Below are 19234 nucleotides of genomic sequence, written 5' to 3'. Positions count from 1 at the left end.
GGTAGGTACTGTAGTAACCCGAACTTTTCCATGTTTATATATATATTAAATGAAATTTTTATTTACATGATTAAGTGTTTCCAACATGTTAAGCAATCAAACTTGTTAAGACTTGATTAATTGAAATAGGTTTCATATAGACAATTGACCACCCAAGTTGACCGGTGATTCACGAACGTTAAAACTTGTAAAAACTATATGAAGACATATATATGGTTATATATATAGTTAACATGATATTATGATAAGTAAACATATCATTAAGTATATTAACAATGAACTACATATGTAAAAACAAGACTACTAACTTAATGATTTTGAAACGACACATATATGTAACGATTATCGTTGTAATGACATTTAATATATATATATATATATATATATATATATATATATATATATATATATATATATATATATATATCATATTAAGAGATATTCGTACATCATAATATCATGATAATATAATAATTTAAAATCTCATTTGATATTATAAACATTGGGTTAACAATATTTAACAAGATCGTTAACCTAAAGGTTTCAAAACAACACTTACATGTAACGACTAACGATGACTTAACGACTCAGTTAAAATATATATACATGTAGTGTTTTAATATGTATTCATACACTTTTGAAATACTTCAAGACACTTATCAAAATACTTATACTTAACAAAAATGCTTATAATTACATCCTCGTTCAGTTCCACCAACAATTCTACTCGTATGCACCCGTATTCGTACACTACACAGCTTTTAGATGTATGTACTATTGGTATATACACTCCAATGATCAGCTCTTAGCAGTCCATGTGAGTCACCTAACACATGTGGGAACCATCATTTGGAAACTAGCATGAAATATCTCATAAAATTACAAAAATATGAGTAATCATTCATGACTTATTTACATGAAAACAAAATTACATATCCTTTATATCTAATCCATACACCAACGACCAAAAACACCTACAAACACTTTAATTCTTCAATTTTCTTCATCTAATTGATCTCTCTCAAGTTCTATCTTCAAGTTCTAAGTGTTCTTCATAAATTCTACAAGTTCTAGTTTCATAAAATCAAGAATACTTCCAAGTTTGCTAGCTTACTTCCAATCTTGTAGAGTGATCATCCAACCTCAAGAAATCTTTCTTATTTACAGTAAGATATCTTTCTAATATAAGGTAATACTCATATTCAAACTTTGATTCAATTTCTATAACTATAACAATCTTATTTCGAGTTGAAAACTTACTTGAACTTATTTTCGTGTCATGATTCTACTTCAAGAACTTTCAAGCCTTCCAAGATCCTTTGAAGCTAGATCCATTTGTCTCTTTTCCAGTAGGTTTATCTACAAAACTTGAGGTAGTAAGGATGTTCATAACATCATTTGATTCATACATATAAAGCTATCTTATTCGAAGGTTTAAACTTGAAATCACTAGAACATAGTTTAGTTAATTCTAAACTTGTTAACAAACAAAATTTAATCCTTCTAACTTGACTTTTAAAATCAACTAAACACATGTTCTATATCTATATGATATGCTAACTTAATGATTTAAAACCTGGAAACACGAAAAACACCGTAAAACTGGACATACGCCGTCGTAGTAACACCGCGGGCTGTTTTGGGTTTGATAATTAAAAACTATGATAACTTTGATTTAAAAGTTGTTCTTCAGGGAAAATGATTTTTCTTATGAACATGAAACTATATCCAAAAATCATGGTTAAACTCAAAGTGGAAGTATGTTTTTCAAAATGGTCATCAAGACGTCGTTCTTTCGACTGAAATGACTACCTCTTACAAAAATGACTTGTAACTTATATTTTCGACTATAAACCTATACTTTTTCTGTTTAGATTCATAAAGTAGATTTAAATATGAAACCATAGCAATTTGATTCACTCAAAACAGATTTAAAATGAAGAAGTTATGGGTAAAACAAGATTGGATATTTTTGATCTTTTTAGCTACGGGAAATGTTTAACAAATCTATACAAATCATATCCTAGCTAACTTATATTGTATTATACATGTATTATAATACATTATGTAATCTTGGGATACCATAGACACGTATGCAAATGTTTTGACATATCATATCGACCCATGTATATATATTATTTGGAACAACCATAGACACTCTATATGCAGTAATGTTGGAGTTAGCTATACAGGGTTGAGGTTGATTCTAAAAATATATATACTTTGAGTTGTGATTTAGCCTGAGACGTGTATACACTGGGTCGTGGATTGATTCAAGATAATATATATCGATTTATTTCTGTACATCTAACTGTGGACAACTAGTTGTAGGTTACTAACGAGGACAGCTGACTTAATAAACTTAAAACATCAAAATGTATTAAAAGTGTTGTAAATATATTTTGAACATACTTTAATATATATGTACATATTTGTTATAGGTTCGTGAATCGACCAGTGGCCAAGTCTTACTTTCCGACGAAGTAAAAATATGTGAAAGTGAGTTATAGTCCCACTTTTAAAATCTAATATTTTTGGGATGAGAATACATGCAGGTTTTATAAATGATTTACAAAATAGACACAAGTACGTGAAACTACATTCTATGGTTGAATTATCGAAATCGAATATGCCCCTTTTTATTAAGTCTGGTAATCTAAGAATTAGGGAACAGACACCCTAATTGACGCGAATCCTAAAGATATATCTATTGGGCCTAACAAACCCCATCCAAAGTACCGGATGCTTTAGTACTTCGAAATTTATATCATATCCGAAGGGTGTCCCGGAATGATGGGGATATTCTTATATATGCATCTTGTTAATGTCGGTTACCAGGTGTTCACCATATGAATGATTTTTATCTCTATGTATGGGATGTATATTGAAATATGAAATCTTGTGGTCTATTGTTACGATTTGATATATATAGGTTAAACCTATAACTCACCAACATTTTTTATTGACGTTTTAAGCATGTTTATTCTCAGGTGATTATTAAGAGCTTCCGCTGTCGCATACTTAAATAAGGACAAGATTTGGAGTCCATGCTTGTATGATATTGTGTAAAAACTGCATTCAAGAAACTTATTTCGTTGTAACATATTTGTATTGTAAACCATTATGTAATAGTCGTGTGTAAACAGGATATTTTAGATTATCATTATTTGATAATCTACGTAAAGCTTTTTAAACCTTTATTGAGGAAATAAAGGTTATGGTTTGTTTTAAAATGAATGCAGTCTTTGAAAAATGTCTCATATAGAGGTCAAAACCTCGCAACGAAATCAATTAATATGGAACGTTTTTAATCAATAAGAACGGGACATTTCAAACCCTAATCATCATCTAATCGTAATCACTATCATTATCAATATCCTAATACCGTAACCATCATCTTTTCTTTATCATAAACATTATCATGATATCGTTCTCGCATCATAATCCTAGCCTAATCACTAATCTAATCTTCATAATATTATTACCAATTTAATTGAAATAAATGTGTGATAGGTTCGGCCCAATAGAAGAACAAATTGGAACACGAACCAATACCAATTTCCTAAGCCCAAGTATTCACAAATCCAATAACATAGTTCGATCCAAAAATCACTTTTGTGGGTTGAGTTTGGTAATCCATTCAAATGGCAGTTGGAAGTAGAAGCAATTAATACGTGATTTCAATCAAGTATACTAGGATCGTATCATCATCATACCAAATCACTATAATAACATCATCGACTCATCATCATAATCACGTACACATTGTTATAACCTTTTTGTCGACATCATACACCTCAGATTCTTCATTATCATTTAACCTTATCATCATCCTTTATACATATCACTTATTATCAATCTTAATATCATCATATCTATATTCTTGGCCTACTAATTCTCGACCCAATATTCACCCAATTTACTCCCAAAAGAAACAAAGTAACCCAATTTGTCAAGCCTAAAGTCCATTTATTAAACTTAAGTGGTTTAAGTTTATTCTATGAATTATCGATGGCAATATCATACAAGAAAACATGTTTCTGTTGTAGACTAATGAATCGACTAGTCCCTAAAATAAAATATAAAAGAAACGTCCCACTAGTCTAAAGTGATAAAACATGTTGGCACCTTTATCTTTTTTAATATGCAATTATCGGTCAAAACACAAGAATAATACACCACCATAAAGTATTATTTGATATATTATTAGCAAGTGGGTCTTGAGATAAAAGTAAAAAGAAAATGACGGTATCAGCAGGGAATTACAACAAAGAAAGTGGGTTTCGGTTTTAGAGGGAAACAAAGTGGTATTACAGTGATCGAGCTGCAGTTCCTTGGTGGTTTGAAAATGATTTGTCGATTACACAGGAAGCAAAACAGATTCTAAGTAGCAGCAAGATAATAGCAGCTGTGGTGGTTTGGTTATGTTCATAGTGGTGCTTAAGTGGTGACCAAAGATGGTGGTTGTCGAACACTTAAACAGGAGCGAAAGAGAGAGAGTGAAGAAGATAGAGAGGTGTAGATTAGTTCTTAGTGATTGGATTGGTGGTTGTAGGTGGGAGAGGGTGATCGGTTGAGCAGTAGCAACCAACAACCCATGGTGATAATCGGTTCTTGGGTTGCAAGTGAAACGAAAACAAGAGGAGACGAGCAGTAGCATGACTCGATGGTATGTGGTTTGATGGGGGTGGTTTTGGTGGTTTGTGATTGTTAAAGGTGATGGTGGAAGGTGGTTGTCGATGGTTGAGTAGATTGCTCAAAAGTGGTCGATTTATACGTTTTCGGTTAAGCGACGAACTCGGATCAAGATACCTCATATTTGTTGTTGTTATACCTAAGTGATGATGTACGATTAATAGGATTTTGATGATTCATGAATCTGAGTTTTATTTGCTTTGTGAATCATTAATAGGTAAACTCAAAATTTGAAGGATGAAGAAATATATGAACATTTACCATAGCAACAGAATGAAGTTGATATTTTACTTGTTGTTATGAACATGAATCTGGATTCTGAATAAGAAATGATATGTGAAAGTATAATCAGAATTGTTGTTGTGATAAAAAAAACGTCTAAAAGCAGTAGTAGTAACCAATGGTTTGTATGTGGTGCTCGACAGAAATAAAGAAACAAGAAGATAATTTTAGTGGGTCTGTGTGGATGCCAAGTATATGTCTATACTCTTTTATATATATATTAAATTCTGTTAGTAGGATTGAATGAAAAAGAACACGGTGATGAAAATGAAATCAATCAACATTCAACAGTGACCGAATAGTTAGCAGCCGTGATTATTTGATTATTTTACCGACAGTTTTTCACGGAATGTTATATCACGCGAAATCAGTGGCGAATAAAAGTGTTCAGAAAAATCTCATATTTTTAAATTAATTATATTTATTTATTTTGGTCATTTTGTTATAAAATTCAATCATAAATTATTAAATAAAAATTATATTAATTATTTACTCCCAACTCCAAGTAAAATATAAAAGTTTTTAAAATTAAACAAATAGTTCCTAATGATATTTTTAATAAGTCTATAGTTTATATAACTCATTTTCGGATCACCGTTTATTTTAAAATCACATAAGTTCATATTTAGACTTGTTTAATATCGATCGAAACATCATACGAGCATTACAATCAATTAATATTTATTTTTAATATACATTATTTATATACAGAGATATATTTTCAATAATGATTATTCTAATATCCTATTTTTATTTTATTAATTTTTAATAACAACAACATATAATACTTCAAATTATATTTTGAATTATTATTTATATATACATACACACATATCTATTTACAATTAATTGTTTGTGAATCGTCGAGAGCAGTCGAAGGTCAATTGAATATATATGAAACAGTTCAAACTTTTTTTCTTGAGACTCAACTATACAGACTTTTCTTATCGTGTCAAAATATATAAAGATTAAGTTTAAATTTGATCGAAAATTTCTGGATCGTCACAGGAAGGACTTAATGTTCAAAGTAAAATGGCGGTGAGAAATAATCTGTTTGTTGGTGTGAAAGTCAGGAGCAATAAGATCCCTATTTCTCATTTACAATATGCGGATGACACGATTTTATTCGGGAAGTGGGGTGAGGATAACCTTTAGAAACCTTATGAAGATTCTGAAATGTTTTGAACTCACGTCGGGTTTCGAAATTAATTATCATAAAAGCATCTTATATGGTGTGGGTGTGGAAAATAATATAACCGAATCTATGGCTAAGACTTTTAGTTGTATTGTAGATTCCTTTCCATTCACATATCTCGGTCTCCCGGTAGGTGGAAAGATGAATAAAATGGAAAGTTGGCTACCGGTGATAAGTAAGTTTGAGAAACGGTTATCGGATTAAAAAGCACGTTCTATTATGGCAGAAACGACTAGCCAATCTTTTTGTAAACGTACTACTGTTTTTAATATACATATTATCCAATTTACGAAAAACAACCGCACAAACTAAACCGCGGCAACGCGCGGTCATCCATTTCTAGTTCATTTACATTCATTGTACTAGTTTTGTGTTTATTTAGGTATTTAAAGTTTCAATACATAATACTGTCACTAACTTTTTGAAAATAGCTATTCAAAATATTATTAGACTATGTGTCAGTTATATACTTATAAACAGTATAATATTTTTCAACTTAAATCGGATATTTTAATTAATTCAGGTGGTGGGTAAGTACTATTACCGTATAAAATTACACCTACAAGATATTTGATCGTATTATATATTGGAGAAAGTCGTTTTCACTAGAGAAGGTTTGTGTCAAATGAATTATATTTCAGGGGTAAGAATTGCAATTATTCAGTATAAAGTTAGGTATGAAATGTAACTTGATAGAGGTAAAATGTAACTTTTCAATTTAATATAATAATCAATAAATAAAATTCATCCCATTTTTTGACGGGATGTATTTTTTTTTTACCGCGAGTTAGGCTTCTCCGTCATCATCGTTCAACTTGAAATAATTTTATGAACATAACGCAACTAATTATATTCAAAACAGAGCTTTTTTTAAAAGAGAACATTTTGAATAAATTTTAGTAAGCGATGAGTTCATGAGTTTGTAAGGAAAAAGACTTCAGTTCGAATCCTCTTACCCTTTTTTTTCTTCTTTTTGTTCGGAATTATTTTCTCTGTTGTCACTTAACATTAGTTTATAAAAGACATTAAAATGTTTCACCGCAACGCGCTTGTCATTAGTTATTTTTGTTTTCCTTAGAAGACATGCGTATGCATTTTTTACATAATATTACAAATAGGTACCAAGCAACGTATATCAAAATGTAACCGCCGCAACGCGCGGTCCTTACTTTTTATAGTTTTGAACATAATACGTGTCTACAGTTGCATAACGTAATAAACTAACCAAACGAACTTAAATAATGGTTGAATTCACTTACCTTTGTTCTTTTTTTGTCATCTTAATAAAGAAACATCAACCAATTTTTGTTTTCATGCACGAAGATGAACAAGTCTTTTTTTTTGAAAGGCAACAAGACTTTTATTATAATAGAAAACAGAAAACATACAATTGTTCTCCCTTATGGTCACCACCAAAACATGATCTGTATATATTCAAGCAAACTATATAAACTATGCTACTGGAAAAACTTGACTCGACCAAGTGGCAACCATCAAATAGTTTTGTGCGGAGATAGCACCAAGCAATCAATGGCTGCACACCAAATGATCAGGAGAACTTTTACTTCAAATACACTTGTGGATTTATCAACCAATCGTGCCACTCAATTTTTCTACCTTTTATTCTTCTCGAGATCCAATCGAAAATTAGGACTTGAATTTCACTTAAGGCCGTACGACCATTCCACGATTTGTTTTTAAAGACTCTGTTGTTTCAATTCCTCCAAATTAAATACCCGCTCGTCCACTCGACCGCTTGCCAAATTCTTGGACCGAGCTCCGATGTGTTCATATTGCAATTACCCACGAAAGTATCACTAACACTAAAGTTGGATACATTACCAAAACCCCACCATCTATATATTCGAGACCAAATATCCATAGCCGCTTTACAAAAGATTAAGGAATGTTCTATTGTCTCAACATCATCATCATCATCATCATCACATAGGTGACATCGAACCGTATATAGATCTATTCCACGTTTGTCGAGTTCTTCCAATGTTGGGAGCCTTTTTTAAAATGCTCGCCAAATGAAGATCTCAACTTTCTTTGGGACAAGGTTATTACGTAACGTCTTCGGATGCCCTCTTCCATCAGTTAAGATTTTCTCTTCCAACAATTATGTAAATTTTTTCGTTATGTACTTCCCATTTGTAGCTAGGGTCCAACGCCATTCGTCTTCCCCTTCAGAATTTATGTTGTAACCATGTAACGTATTAGTAAGCAAGGATAACTCATTTAAGTACGTCCTTGAGGCCCTCGAATCCAATTCCCATTAAAACTGTAACACCCCAATTCTTATTTGTGGTATTATATAATTTATGGTTGTTAGTTAACATGAAATTGTTTTGAAAAGGGACCCATTTAAATGACTTAATGGTCAAAGTGTTAAGTCTTAGGTGTCTAAGGGCTTGAAAGGAAGGAGTTAGAATTTGGAGGGACTTAAGGTGTGAAGTCCCAAAACTTTAGAAAAAGATCTAGAATTCTAGACTCTCTCATTCATTAGACAAAGAATTAAAAAGCAGAGGAATATGGGGAGCAGGAAGGCGACGAGCAAGATGGAAAGATGAAAAAAAAAAAAAATTGAGTTTTTGATTATCTTCAAACTGAAGCAAAGGGTTGGTGATTTTGTGCAATTAAGGATGAGCTAAGTGTAAGAGTGTTGAGACTTGTAAAGAAATCATCTTCTCTTCATCATCTTCAATAGTGGTAAGAACCCTAACTTTATTTGTTAGGATTTTCTTATAAATTATGATCTTGTATGTATGTATTTTGGTTGAGTTGGTGTTTAAATGGAGTTTTAACTTCATTCAAACCCCAACTCAAATTTGTAAGTTAGGGCTTATGAGTCTAAAGGTTGAAATTGATGATGAATTGTGTTAAAATAAGTCCTTAATAGTGTTGTGGATCAAGGGCTAGTAAATTGGTGTTTTGGGTATGTTTGTGGGTTGAAATTGGATGAAAGTTTCTAAAACTCGTAGCTAAAAAAAAACTGCACAAATCATGATTTTGTAAATGTCATATCTCTTAAACCGTAGCTCCGTTTGGGGCGTTGAGCACTTTTCGGAAAGGTCTTTGAGTCTTCTCTCTAATAAATAAGTTTTTGATGACTGAATAGGAGTTTAACTAGGTCAGAATCTGTTGTAAAAAGGGGGCCTTCCAAAGTGATTAAATGGTTAAAAATTGAATAAAGAGTTTATGGTGTGGAATTTTGACATGGTGTAAGTGTCATTAATGTTAAGAAGTTATTTGGGCATGAATTACCACTTGTAGTGGTATTGGGTCAAGTTCCTCTTGAGTCAATAATTGGTTGAAACTTGAAAGCTTAATTGGATAAAAAATTAAGCTAGTGGTCACTTTTGGTGTTTAGTGTCAATTGTGGTGTCAAGTACAATTAGGTGAAAATTGCACTTGTAAGTAAGTAGCATGATTAGTATGGTATGTTTACTTGTTATTAATGTTAGCTTATTGGAAATCATTTCTTATAGGCTAATTGTTGGTGTTGGAACTTGCGGATAAGTTCATTTGGCGATTTCTTATGCTATATCAAGGTGAGTTTAATAATCGTACGTATGTATGTATGTATGTATGCATGCATGCATGCATGCATGCATAATTAAGTGTTGTGATAAAACCAAGTAGGGCGTAATCACAATACTTTGTGTGTATTAAGATGAAACCAAGTAGGGTGTAAACTTAACACATGTATGTGATTTGGTCTAACCAAATAAGGTTAACCGAGTTACATTGTGATGAAACCAAGTAGGGCGTAATCACAATGTATTGTTGAGTGTTGTGATGTAACCAAGTAGGGTGTAATCACAACGCGTTGTGTGTTAAGATGAAACCGAGTAGGGCGTAATCTTAAGGCATGTACGTGATTTGGTCTAACCAAATAAGGTTAACCGAGTTACATTGTGATGAAACCAAGTAGGGCGTAATCACAATGTATTGTTGAGTGTTGTGATGAAACAAAGTAGGGTGTAATCACAACGCGTTGTGTGTGTTAAGATGAAACCAAGTAGGGAGTAATCTCAAGACATGTATGTGATTTGGTCTAACCAAATAAGGTGGATCGAGTTGCATTGTGATGAAACCAAGTAGGGCGTAATCACAATACGTGGTTGTGCATTATGGTGAAACCAAGTAGGCGTAATCATAATACCGCATTGTGTGTTTATTCAAATTGACATGTTGTGCTTGCATTTACACGTTAACTTGGTGATTATATTGGTGACTTGATTGATGATAGAGTAAGTGTGCTTTTATGAGATAACATGTTGAATTATGTTTACATGTTAACTTGGTGATTCGGTTGATGACTTAATTATGTTTAAGGTGACATGTGTAATTTATGTTTGCATATGTGTGCTTATTATCCTCACTAAGCATTAGCTTACGTTTTGTTGTTTAATCTTTTTATAGATTCGAACGTGGATAGAGGAAAAGGTAAGCTTGGATGATAACTTGTTGAAGGGCGTTTGCGAGGGTGACATCACTTATGCTTTTGTGTTTGTCAAGTTGGGTAGTTGTCTCAAAAACATGCTCAATTAAGTTGTATTTTGAAGTCGGTTATGGTAATGGGTCCAAATTACCATCTTCGTCAAATAATGGGTTGTTTATACTCAAAAAAGTTACAGTCTTGTGCAACATTGTTGTAATGTATGAAAGTTTGGATAAACAGCTTTGTAACTGTTGATTGTGTTTTGGGAATAAGTTGTGTTGTACTTTAAAAAAAAAAGGTGTCATTTTTCGAGTAATGAGTTAAGGTTCGTTTCAAGTGGTATCAGAGCATGGTCTAAGGAATTTAGGCAACTTTGAGATAGGTGCCTAGACTTAGATCATTATGTGCAATGTTTTAATGATGGGACTTGTTCGGGAAAATTTGACGGGCCTTAAATAATTAGTGCCTATGGCGTAGGTGGACTAACTAGGGTTATGTTCCTGTTGATTATTGATTACGTGTTGTTGCATTGATAGGTATGTGTGTTATGTTTAATTTAAGCTTTGTTTATATTGGGCTAACTACAATTGTATGGGTGTTGTTAAATGTATTGCTCGTGTTGTTGTGTTGTTGTGTGGTTATGTCTGGTAAAGCACTTACCATACTAGTGAGTGTGCCAAGGTAAACGAGGGTAATGATGCTTGGCCACCACTATTACGATCGTTCATCGTGTCACATAAACGAGGATAGTGAGTGCTGAGCGAGATAGGAGGTGGGTAGAGGGGTGTAATGAGTTAGACTGTCGCTAGGGTGATGTGTTTGTTGTCACCTAGGGTGCATAGTGGGTTTAGGAGAGTTGCGGTGGATATGGTTATCTAAAGTGAGTAGGTGGATTCACGAGATTTGTGCGTGCGTAGTCACCCTAAGTAGTGGGTGCACTATTGAGATTGTCACTGGTGTAGTTATCTACCGTAACTAGGATGACCGACACGGGTGTGTGACGGAGACTTAGTTCCTGTAATGGGATGTAACATGTCTTGCGGTAGTAGTAAGGTGTTATTACCTAGTAGAGTGTGTGTGGTTAGAGAATCATGTATTGATTCCTGTCGTGAATCGTCTTTGGAGATAGTGTATCAGGGAGTCATCGGGTCATTAAACTCACAGAGTGAGATCCGTATGACGAGGGATTATGAAAGTGTGTTGTGTGCAGTGAGAGTTTATAGGGTTATGTTCCTTAAGGAATTCCCTTGTATTGATAGTTGCATCGGTGAGCGGATGAGTGTAGGACTTGGTGGTTCCAAGCATCTCATTAGTATTATATGAAGAGTTTAGCTGGGCTATATAGCTTGGCCATGATGAATTCGTGAAGGATGCATGTTCGCTAGAAAGACAGTTAAGCTAGTGAACCGTAAGGTTTGTCGGGTGGGTATGACTTCGGGTCATTAAGTGGCGAGTTATGGATGTAGAATAGTCATTCACGTAAGCGAGTAATGTAGTTAAGAATGGTGTTTGTATGCACCAAGTGTAATTAGGGGATGTAAGTAGTGTGGGTGTCCGCGGTAATGCGTGACGGGGTAGCCTTGAACACTCTTGGGAGCCTTCCCAGAATTTATCTGCAATGTCGATCTTTGCGGTATCGGAATTGACCGAGAGTCAAGGTGTAGTAGATGAGTTCGGTGAAGTGGTTTTCACGGACAATATAAGATCTGCAAAGGTATGTTTGTGTTGAGTCTCGTTTGTGTAGGAAACTTAGCAAAGATATTCGGGAAAGAAGTAGATCGAGAAGAAGGTAATTAGAGAGGAGGTTTCGATGTACGGATTGAGTCGGTGAATCTTTATATTGAGCAATGAGGTATAATTGACAGGGTTTCAAATCTTACCTCACGCTAATTCCTGGTGAGTAGAGAAGACTTGTGTAAACAATGTCTTCGAGGTGTGCATACTAGGAGAGAAAAAGAGAATAACGGAGAGTGCTATGGTGAGAGTCCACATGACGTTGTGACAGGTGTTTCTTTTATGCCTGCTTATGTATTGTTCGACTCCAATGATGATGTGATCACCGCTGTGTTATGGATACCCGAAAGAAACCTGTGAATATAGCGGTCTAAATGATGTAGAATGACCGGTGTTAATGATTCGACTGTTGTGAAAGTCGAGTATGTAAGCATTGTAATAAATTCCTTGCGTGAAATGGAGGAAGAAGAATTAATCCTACGGTTGTTGTTGTGAACAACCGCGGAGCAATGATAGTTGACACTGGTACAGTGAGCTTAAGAGACGGGTAAATCTCGTTAATCTTATGTATTCGGGGTGTAAGGTTGACTGGTGAGGCGATATCGAACTTAACGGTTAGTTAGGTCCAATGATATGATGAGGTGTTCTACTTTACGGTTGAAGCATTCACTACTTTAGATTAGTCACTCTTTCATGTGAGAGTGAGTAATTTCTATTAGTGGTTGAATGGTTAAGCGGATGAAAGGTCGAGTGGACTCGACAGACAAGTGTGACTCATAAACCGCGGTGGTTTATGTCTAAGTTCAGAGGCGTATGTAGGAACTTGGAAGAGTCTAACTGGTTGGTGGCGGTGAGATGGTAGTAGAGATCCATGTTATGAAGATGATGTCATCGTTAGTATGACGTCTTGGGTGATTGAGTATGTCGATCTTAAGGGTTCGAAGTAAAATCTCGAAAATTTGGTGTATATGACCAATAATGAGAATGGTTGGGTTAGTTGAATGATTATAAATTCACGAGGTGTTATCATGTTGGCGATGTAAATGTGGAGTTGAATTTTAAGTGGGGGAGTTGTACTACCGAAGAAGAAGTTTTGGGTGGTGTTATACCCAAAGAAAGGTTGTAGTATATTGTCCCAGACCTAAAAAAGGATTCTAATTCCTAACTAGGTATGATGATGGACTCATGGGCTATTGATATTGAACTCGAGGCCGGGTGTTTCGATCGTCGGAATACGATTTGAGGAATGTTATGCGCAAAGTCAGCTGTAGTGGACTCGATTGAAGTGTAAGTCCTCGTAAGATAGGTGACCGAGCATCAATATGTGGGAGGAGCCATATGTGATATTGTGATCACTTGGAATTCCGAAATGGAGGCGTGTGTATATCACTAAGAATGTTTTCGTATCGTGATCCGGAATGTTGTGAATCCCTTATGGTGATAAACAGATGATTATGAGTCGGGTGTCAAGGAACTTCCCCCTTTTCCCCAATTCGGGAAGCGTGTTCGTTGGAACCATTAGTGGATTACTTATCTAAGGACGATTGTTAGGCGAGGAGTTCCAGTTCCGGTTGCATCAAGTTGAGACACTCGGTTAACTGGTTGATTTTGGTGTAGATACCCTGGGGTTATGAGAGTCCGATAGCGATGGAATGCCGATATCAACCTTAACGGATGGTCAAGGTGAGAGGCCCATACGGTGTTGGTGGGCATATTGTGGGTCGTGTAGCGGATTTCAGGGGTAGATGATATGAATACTCGTTATTGGCAAAATTCTGGTACAATAATAGCTTTCACGCTAGTACTAGAAAGCCGCTTTATGTAATGCGTTGTGTGAGTAAATAGGATAAGTGGTTCCGAGGATGAGGAATTGAAATCTTGAAGGTGCAATGGAGGCACCCAAAGGACTAGGAGTGTACTCGTGAACCGAAAAAGTTGGGTGGAAGTATCTATCTTTTCATATGGCTTGGATCATGAGGACATGATCCATTTTAAGTAGAGGAGAGTTGTAACACCCCAATTCTTATTTGTGGTATTATATACTCTATGGTTGTTAGTTAACATGAAATTGTTTTAAAAAGGGACCCATTTAAATGACTTAATCAGTCATGGATTTAAGTGTTAAGTCTTAGGTGTCTAAGGGCTTGAAAGGAAGGAGTTAGAATTTGGAGGGACTTAAGGTGTGAAGTCCCAAAACTTTAAAGAAAAAGATCTAGAATTCTAGACTCTTTCATTCATTAGACAAAGAATTAAAAAGCAGGGGAATATGGGGAGCAGGGAGGCGACAAGCAAGCGGGAAAGATGAAAAAAAAAATGAGTTTTTGATTATCTTCAAATTGAAGCAAAGGTTGGTGATTTTGTGCAATTAAGGGTGAGCTAAGTGTAAGAGTGTTGAGACTTGTAAAGAAATCATCTTCTCTTCATCATCTTCACTAGTGGTAAGAACCCTAACTTTATTTGTTAGGATTTTCTTATAAATTATGATCTTGTATGTATGTATTTTGGTTGAGTTGGTGTTTAAATGGAGTTTTAACTTCATTCAAACCCCAACTCAAGTTTGTAAGTTAGGGCTTATGAGTCTAAAGGTTGAAATTGATGATGAATTGTGTTAAAATAAGTCCTTAATAGTGTTGTGGATCAAGGGCTAGTAAATTGGTGTTTTGGGTATGTTTGTGGGTTGAAATTGGATGAAAGTTTCTTAAACCCGTAGCTAAAAAAAAAACTGCACAAATCATGATTTTGTAAATGTCATATCTCTTAAACCGTAGCTCCGTTTGGGGCGTTGAGCACTTTTCGGAAAGGTCTTTAAGTCTTCTCTCTAATAAATAAGTTTTTGATGACTGAATAGGAGTTTAACTATGTCAGAATCTGTTGTAAAAAGGGGGCCTTCCAAAGTGATTAAATGGTTAAAAATTGAATAAAGAGTTTATGGTGTGGAATTTTGACATGGTGTAAGTGTCATTAATGTTAAGAAGTTATTTGGGCATGAATTACCAATTGTAGTGGTATTGGGTCAAGTTCCACTCGAGTCAATAATTGGTTGAAACTTGAAAGCTTAATTGGATCAAAAATTAAGCTAGTGGTCACTTTTGGTGTTTAGTGTCAATTGTGGTGTTAAGTACAATTGGGTCAAAATTGCACTTGTAAGTAAGTAGCATGATTAGTATGGTATATTTACTTGTTATTAATGTTAGTTTATTGGAAATCATTTCTTATAGGCTAATTGTTGGTGTTAGAACTTGCGGATAAGTTCATTTGGCGATTTCTTATGCTATATCAAGGTGAGTTTAATAATCGTATGTATGTATGTATGTATGCATAATCAAGTGTTGTGATAAAACCAAGTAGGGCGTAATCACAATACTTTGTGTGTATTAAGATGAAACCAAGTAGGGTGTAAACTTAACACATGTATGTGATTTGGTCTAACCAAATAAGGTTAACCGAGTTACATTGTGATGAAACCAAGTAGGGCGTAATCACAATGTATTGTTGAGTGTTGTGATGAAACCAAGTAGGGTGTAATCACAACGCGTTGTGTGTGTTAAGATGAAACCAAGTAGGGCGTAATCTTAAGGCATGTACGTGATTTGGTCTAACCAAATAAGGTTAACCGAGTTACATTGTGATGAAACCAAGTAGGGCGTAATCACAATGTATTGTTGAGTGTTGTGATGAAACAAAGTAGGGTGTAATCACAACGCGTTGTGCGTGTTAAGATGAAACCAAGTAGGGCGTAATCTCAAGACATGTATGTGATTTGGTCTAACCAAATAAGGTGGATCGAGTTGCATTGTGATGAAACCAAGTAGGGCGTAATCACAATGCGTGGTTGTGCATTATGGTGAAACCAAGTAGGCGTAATCATAATGCGGCTGTGTGTTTATTCAAATTGACATGTTGTGCTTGCATTTACATGTTAACTTGGTGATTATATTGGTGACTTGATTGATGATAGAGTAAGTGTGCTTTTATGAGATAACATGTTGAATTATGTTTACATGTTAACTTGGTGATTCGGTTGATGACTAATTGTGTTTAAGGTGACATGTGTAATTTATGTTTGCATATGTATGCTTATTATCCTCACTAAGCATTAGCTTACGTTTTGTTGTTTAATCTTTTTATAGATTCGAACGTGGATAGAGGAAAAGGTAAGCTTGGATGATAACTTGTTGAAGGGCGTTTGCGAGGGTGATATCACATATGCTTTTGTGTTTGTCAAGTTGGGTGGTTGTCTCAAAACCATGCTCAATTAAGTTGTCTTTTGAAGTCGGTTATGGTAATGGGTTAAAATTACCATCTTCGTCAAGTAATGGGTTGTTTATACTCAAAAAAGTTACAATCTTGTGCAACATGGTTGTAATGTATGAAAGTTTGGATAAACATCTTTGTAACTGTTGATTGTGTTTTGGGAATAAGTTGTGTTGTACTTTAAAAAAAAGTGTCATTTTTCGAGTAATGAGTTAAGGTTCGTTTCAAAAACTGCAACTGTTTTCATTCCACACAATCCGAAACGCAACAGAAACGTTACCATCTACTTCCAGCAGATATAATATCCCAAACCTGTCCTCTAGTCTTTCGCTACATAGCCACATGTCCTTCGGAAGATCCGCTACCCACTGTCTTTGTGAATGAGGACCTGTACTCGATGCCATAATCTGAAAATGAAGTACATGTAGTCATAATAGTGGGCCAAAGGCTCACTGATGTAGCATATGATCTAGGTAAAGGTGATGATATACCTTCACCGGGACCGTATATGCTTTTGATTATTTTTACCCATAGTGACTCGGGTTTGTTATAGAACCTCCACAACCATTTATCAAGTAACGCCAAATTTTTGCATTTAAGAGTACCGATGTTTAACCCTCCATCTGAAAATGGTAGAATAACTCGGTTCCATTTTATCCAAGAAATTTTGTTTCCCGACCCAGAATCCCCTTAAAAAAAAATTTCTCCTCGCACGCTCTAACTCATTTAGGACACAAGGCGGGGAACAGAAGATCAAAAAGTAATTCAAAGAAAAACTATAGAGGACCGATTTTACTGGTGTTAAATGTCCACCGAATGATAACGTACATAATTTCCAATCCGATAATTTTCTTTTGTCCAAAACTCCCTTCCAAGCGTTAAGTTTCTTCATCTTAGTTCCAATTGGTAACCCGAGATATTTAAATGGAATGGAGCCCATATCGTAGCCAATATAATTCGCCAATGTTAACACCTCATATTTTGCTACACCAACACCCAGAAGGTTACTCTTACACATGTTAACTTCCAAACCAGAGGCGAGTTCAAAGCATTGAAGGAGATTTAACAAGCTTCTCAAATTGTCTCTATTCCATTCATCGAAAAAATCGTATAGTCCGCGTACTAGAGGTGTGAAACGACAACGTTATCGTTCCCCACTTTTATTCCCTTGTAAAGATATTTTTTGACTGTCGCTTTTGTAAGAATATTAAGACCTTCGGCTGCAATAATGAAGAGAAACGAGGATAAATGATCTCCTTGTCAAACTCCTTTACCCATCTTGAATTCGCCTGTCGGTGATCTATTTACCAGGATTGAAATAAATGCCGATTTTAGACATGATATAATCCAATTACACCACTTATCACCAAAACCCATACAAGTGATCACCTCAATCAGGAATTCCCAGTTTAGGCAGTCGAATGCTTTCTTAAAATCCACTTTAAAAATAATCCCTTTCCCGCGTTTTCTCTTTATGTAATCAATGGTTTCATTTGAGATCAATACACCGGCTAAAATATAACGCCCTTTTAAGAATGCACTTTGCTCGACACCCACCACACTAGGAACCACCTTCCTTAATCGATTAGAAAGGGTCTTTGCTACTATTTTGTAATAGCTACCAATTAGACTAATTGGTCGAAAATCGTTTAAGCCGAGTGGATCCCTTATTTTTGGAACCAGGGTTACGAAAGAGGCATTGCAACCATTTGAGATTTCACCAGTTTTCCAAAACCAATTCACGGCATTCATAAGATCAGACTTTAAAACCTCCCTAGAATTTTTTGAAGAAAAGAAAATTGAACCCCGGACCCGAGGCTTTATTTCTCCCGTAATCTTTTATCGCATACAAGATTTCATCTTCACTAAAATGTGATTCCAGGTTAAGTCTTTGTTCTGTTGAAATAACCGGTAACATGAAATTAACAGGATCAAGTGATGGTCTATCCATTGATATTGAATTAAAATTAAAAGTATGTGATCAAGCATAGAATAAATGTGTCGGGTTCGGTCCATGCTTGACATCAATAAGAGGGGATTTAAGGGTCAATTGAGTTTAACTTTTCGGTCCAGAGTACCGTGAATAACCCCTTACGAGATGAAGATCTCAGCATGGGTGGTTAAACATAGACCCACCATCAACGGGTTACCCGGTTTGTGATGGCTCGCGCTAGGTTAAAGGGTTTATGTTCTTGGAACGTTACCTGTAGATCAAGAGTGAGTCTGGTGAGATGCTATGAGTCCGGTAGCGCTGGTAGAATTGCGCTCTAGAGATAACGCGGTCAGTTCTTACCTTAATACTAAAAATAGTATAGGTGTGAATCCCAATGGATCATGATGACTGCCTTGTGATCCGAGTCCGTTATTGTAACAACCCAAACCAACCCGCATTAAACCGCGTTAAATTTACAACATAAAAAAAATTTGCTGAACTGCCACCTGGCGCGGCGCGCCATATAGGCCGCGCGGCGCGCCAAACCTGACTGTCCGGAAAGTCTTTAAATGCGAAAATGTTTGACTAGTTCCCGACATATTTAGGCGTAACGCTTTTAACCCCATGTTCCATATATAAAAACTAGCACGTTCTATTAATAAAATTATGAAGCGGGGCCCACATCGACCCAAAT

The 19234-nt window shown here is 35.2% G+C and overlaps 1 protein-coding gene across 1 annotated transcript; it reads right to left on the bottom strand.

The window, feature by feature from the left end:
• Positions 1-16831: 16831 nt before the first annotated feature.
• On the bottom strand, positions 16832-18359 carry LOC139890108 (uncharacterized). Its single transcript, XM_071873010.1, has 4 exons — positions 17963-18359; positions 17436-17729; positions 17061-17230; positions 16832-17014 (listed from the first exon to the last, which is right to left on the bottom strand). The coding sequence occupies exons 1-4, from the start codon at positions 18357-18359 to the stop codon at positions 16832-16834; spliced, it is 1044 nt and encodes a 347-aa protein (XP_071729111.1).
• Positions 18360-19234: the final 875 nt, after the last annotated feature.

Source organism: Rutidosis leptorrhynchoides, chromosome 2 (genome assembly GCF_046630445.1).
Source record: "Rutidosis leptorrhynchoides isolate AG116_Rl617_1_P2 chromosome 2, CSIRO_AGI_Rlap_v1, whole genome shotgun sequence".
NCBI classification, from domain to species: domain Eukaryota; kingdom Viridiplantae; phylum Streptophyta; class Magnoliopsida; order Asterales; family Asteraceae; genus Rutidosis; species Rutidosis leptorrhynchoides.
This window is presented reverse-complemented; position numbering and strand designations above follow the sequence as displayed.

What these genes read in the sequence shown, in the direction of transcription:
- LOC139890108 (XM_071873010.1), bottom strand. Translation starts at nt 18,359, where the DNA reads ATGAATGCCGTGAATTGGTTTTGGAAAACTGGTGAAATCTCAAATGGT. An exon ending in GGGTTTTGGTGATAAGTGGT is followed by an intron (nt 17,730 to 17,962) that starts GTAATTGGATTA and finishes TCACACCTCTAG; the next exon opens with TACGCGGACTATACGATTTT. An exon ending in ATTATCGGATTGGAAATTAT is followed by an intron (nt 17,231 to 17,435) that starts GTACGTTATCAT and finishes TACCATTTTCAG; the next exon opens with ATGGAGGGTTAAACATCGGT.